Source organism: Apis dorsata, unplaced genomic scaffold (genome assembly GCF_000469605.1).
Source record: "Apis dorsata unplaced genomic scaffold, Apis dorsata 1.3 scaffold_1028, whole genome shotgun sequence".
Taxonomy (NCBI): domain Eukaryota; kingdom Metazoa; phylum Arthropoda; class Insecta; order Hymenoptera; family Apidae; genus Apis; species Apis dorsata.
Window position 1 is genome coordinate 1 of NW_006264127.1, and position 2,779 is coordinate 2,779.

Sequence of the window (2,779 nt, forward strand, 5' to 3'; positions counted from 1 at the left end):
ATTTAGAATAAAGAATATTTTTATGAAGAATTCAGAAAATTATCCAATAGATATTGCTGATCAAAAAATAGTTTAAATTTACTGAAAAATTTATTGGAAAATTTAAAAATATTTTAAAATTATTAAATATTTAAATATTAATATTTAAAAAATTATAATAAAATATAATTTTTAAAATTATTATTATAACAATATAATATGATCTATATAATATACAAAGAATATATATTAAAGTTTTATAATTCTACATAAATATAATGACATGAAAATTGGTTTTTTAATTAATACTTACACATTTAAGTAGAGCAATAATGTAAAGGGGTAATAGCTTTAAACTTGCTGGAGCAAGAAGTCCACCAGAGGCAGCTGATTGAGACAATTTATAGGCTGATAAAACATCTATGGCCACATTTATTAGAGCATCTCTTGCATCAGATATAGAGGATTGCTGAGATCTATCTACAGCTATAAATATATAACCAGACACGAATATAAACATTAAACATTAAAAACGATACAAAGAAAACAAATATAATTAATTATATGAATTTACGAAATTGAAGAAAGAAAATTTGAAGAAAAATTTACTAAAATATAAACTACATAATACATATAAAATAAGTAAGATTGCTGTTCAAATCAAAAATCAATCAAAAATTTTATGTCAATAAATATGTTTAAATTTATGATTGTTTAAATACTGAATCAAAATATCCTATATATTTTTTCCTAACTTTCCTTTCATTTTTAAATACTATGTGGAATTTTCATCCAGAATAGAAACAAAAAAAATATATTACGTAATCTTGTAAATATAATATTTTAATATATTAAATCTATCAAAAATAATTTAATCAATCAAATTTATATTTGATTTTTATATAGCAGTATTTTTTTTTTTATTTTAATAATAAATATTTCCGAATATATTGTATCTGATAAAAAAAAAAGATAAAATTAAAATAAAAAGAAAAAGAACAATAAAATTATTTTAACGAGAAAAAGAAAAATAAATATCTAAGAAAAATAAAGAAAAGAATAACAAAAAGGAACAAAAAATATAATTAGTTGGGATAGAAAATAAGAAACAATAAAATCAAAAAATGGAGATATTTTAATGAAAAAACATAAATAAGTTTCAAAAAAAAATCAAAATAAAAATATAAAAAATATAAGTATACATGACTGTATATAATGTATATATAATATGTAACAGAATAATTAAAAAAAAACATTAAATAAGGAAATCAAAAATTTATTGCTAAAATTGAACATGAAAAAATGGATGCAAAAAAGAGAAAGTAAATATATATTAAATAGATATCAAAAAAAGAAATCTTACCCATTTTAGAAAGTAGGCCTACTATGCATTGTTGATCAGCAGAATGAAGAACATCAGACAAAGTAGATACTACTGGTAGGCACAATGTGTGTACTCTAATTCTTCTTTCACCTATATATATATTTTTTTAAATTAAAATGATTAAAATTATTAAAATTAAAGTTAAAAAATTAAAAAATATGTATGTATATATAAATATATATTTTTTTATTTATTATATATATAATTATATTTTAATATTTAAAATGCTAATACACATTTTTAAAGATTAAACGAAATAATATAAATATTATGCATAATATTCTTTAAAAATATTTTTTATTTTTTAAATCCTTGTTATAATTATTAAAATATAAAATTATTCAAATAATGATACAAAGATATATTTACCTTTACTTGATGTATAAAGTAAAGCTGCCTGAAAACAAACATTTTGTACATCTGAAAGATTCTCTTCTATAGAGATTTGCATTCCAAAACCAGCATCTGGATTAACATTAGGCAAACTAAGAAGATCAGTGGATCGCACGAAGAAATTTCCGTGAAAAGTATGAATGCTCAATCCTCGTGTGCATCGTATTCTCATTACTGCTTCGAAACCAATTTTTCTAGTAAGATAACGCCTCAATATTCTATCGAGTGTCTCCACATGCTGTGGTTTCGAAGCGCGGAATAATGGAAGATGATATATGCAACCTCCAGAAAATTTACACATACCCGCTAAAATGCAATGTAATGTTATTTTATAATAATAAAATTATATTTAATATATTTAAATACATATTCATGTTTATGCATTAATGACAGCATTGATTTAAATAAATAAATTTAAATAAATTATTATATTTTTTGATAAAAATACCATACACATATACACACGCGCGCGCGCGAATGCATTTTAAGAAATAAAAACAACAATTTAGACTAATACGTACAAATAGTAGATAGATCACAATATTGACAGTTTAACAAAAATAAATCGACTGCAATTTGTTGTCCACTGCAATCTAGTGCTAATCTTTTGTAAAAATCTGTTACTGGATTTAAATGTGGTACATCTTTATTTGCTCTATTATTTGGATCTTCTCTTGCTTGCAATAAACCTGGTCCTAGATTTGGTAAGCAAGTTTGGAAGACGGTTACACGTCCACCAGTTGGTGACTAAAATAAAATATTTCATTTATTTTTTATATATTTTTTCTTTTTTTTTAACAATAAATTTATATTGTTTTCATTTGATTTATTTTTAATATTATTTTTAATATTATTTTAATATAATTTAATATAATATTATTTTTAATATTTATTGTAATGTTTTCTTTAAAATGTTATAACTCATATATCTGACCTATCTACAGATTTAACTTAGACTAACTAGTCTAAGAATCTAGAACAATGCTGTTTAGATTGTTTTCATCATAGATAGTAAATATAAGG

At 21.3% G+C, this 2,779-nt stretch overlaps 1 protein-coding gene across 1 annotated transcript in view; it reads right to left on the minus strand.

The window, feature by feature from the left end:
• Nucleotides 1-259: 259 nt before the first annotated feature.
• The window catches only part of LOC102681923 (protein transport protein Sec24B), a 9,437-nt gene continuing 6,917 nt past the window's right edge, over nt 260-2,779 (minus strand). The window contains exons 11-14 of the mRNA XM_031514502.1: nt 2,278-2,503; nt 1,733-2,062; nt 1,343-1,453; nt 260-465 (exon numbers count right to left, since the gene is read on the minus strand). Of these exons, the coding sequence (XP_031370362.1) occupies nt 278-465; nt 1,343-1,453; nt 1,733-2,062; nt 2,278-2,503 (855 nt within the window). The 3' untranslated portion in view covers nt 260-277. The remainder of the gene's footprint in view (nt 466-1,342; nt 1,454-1,732; nt 2,063-2,277; nt 2,504-2,779) is intronic.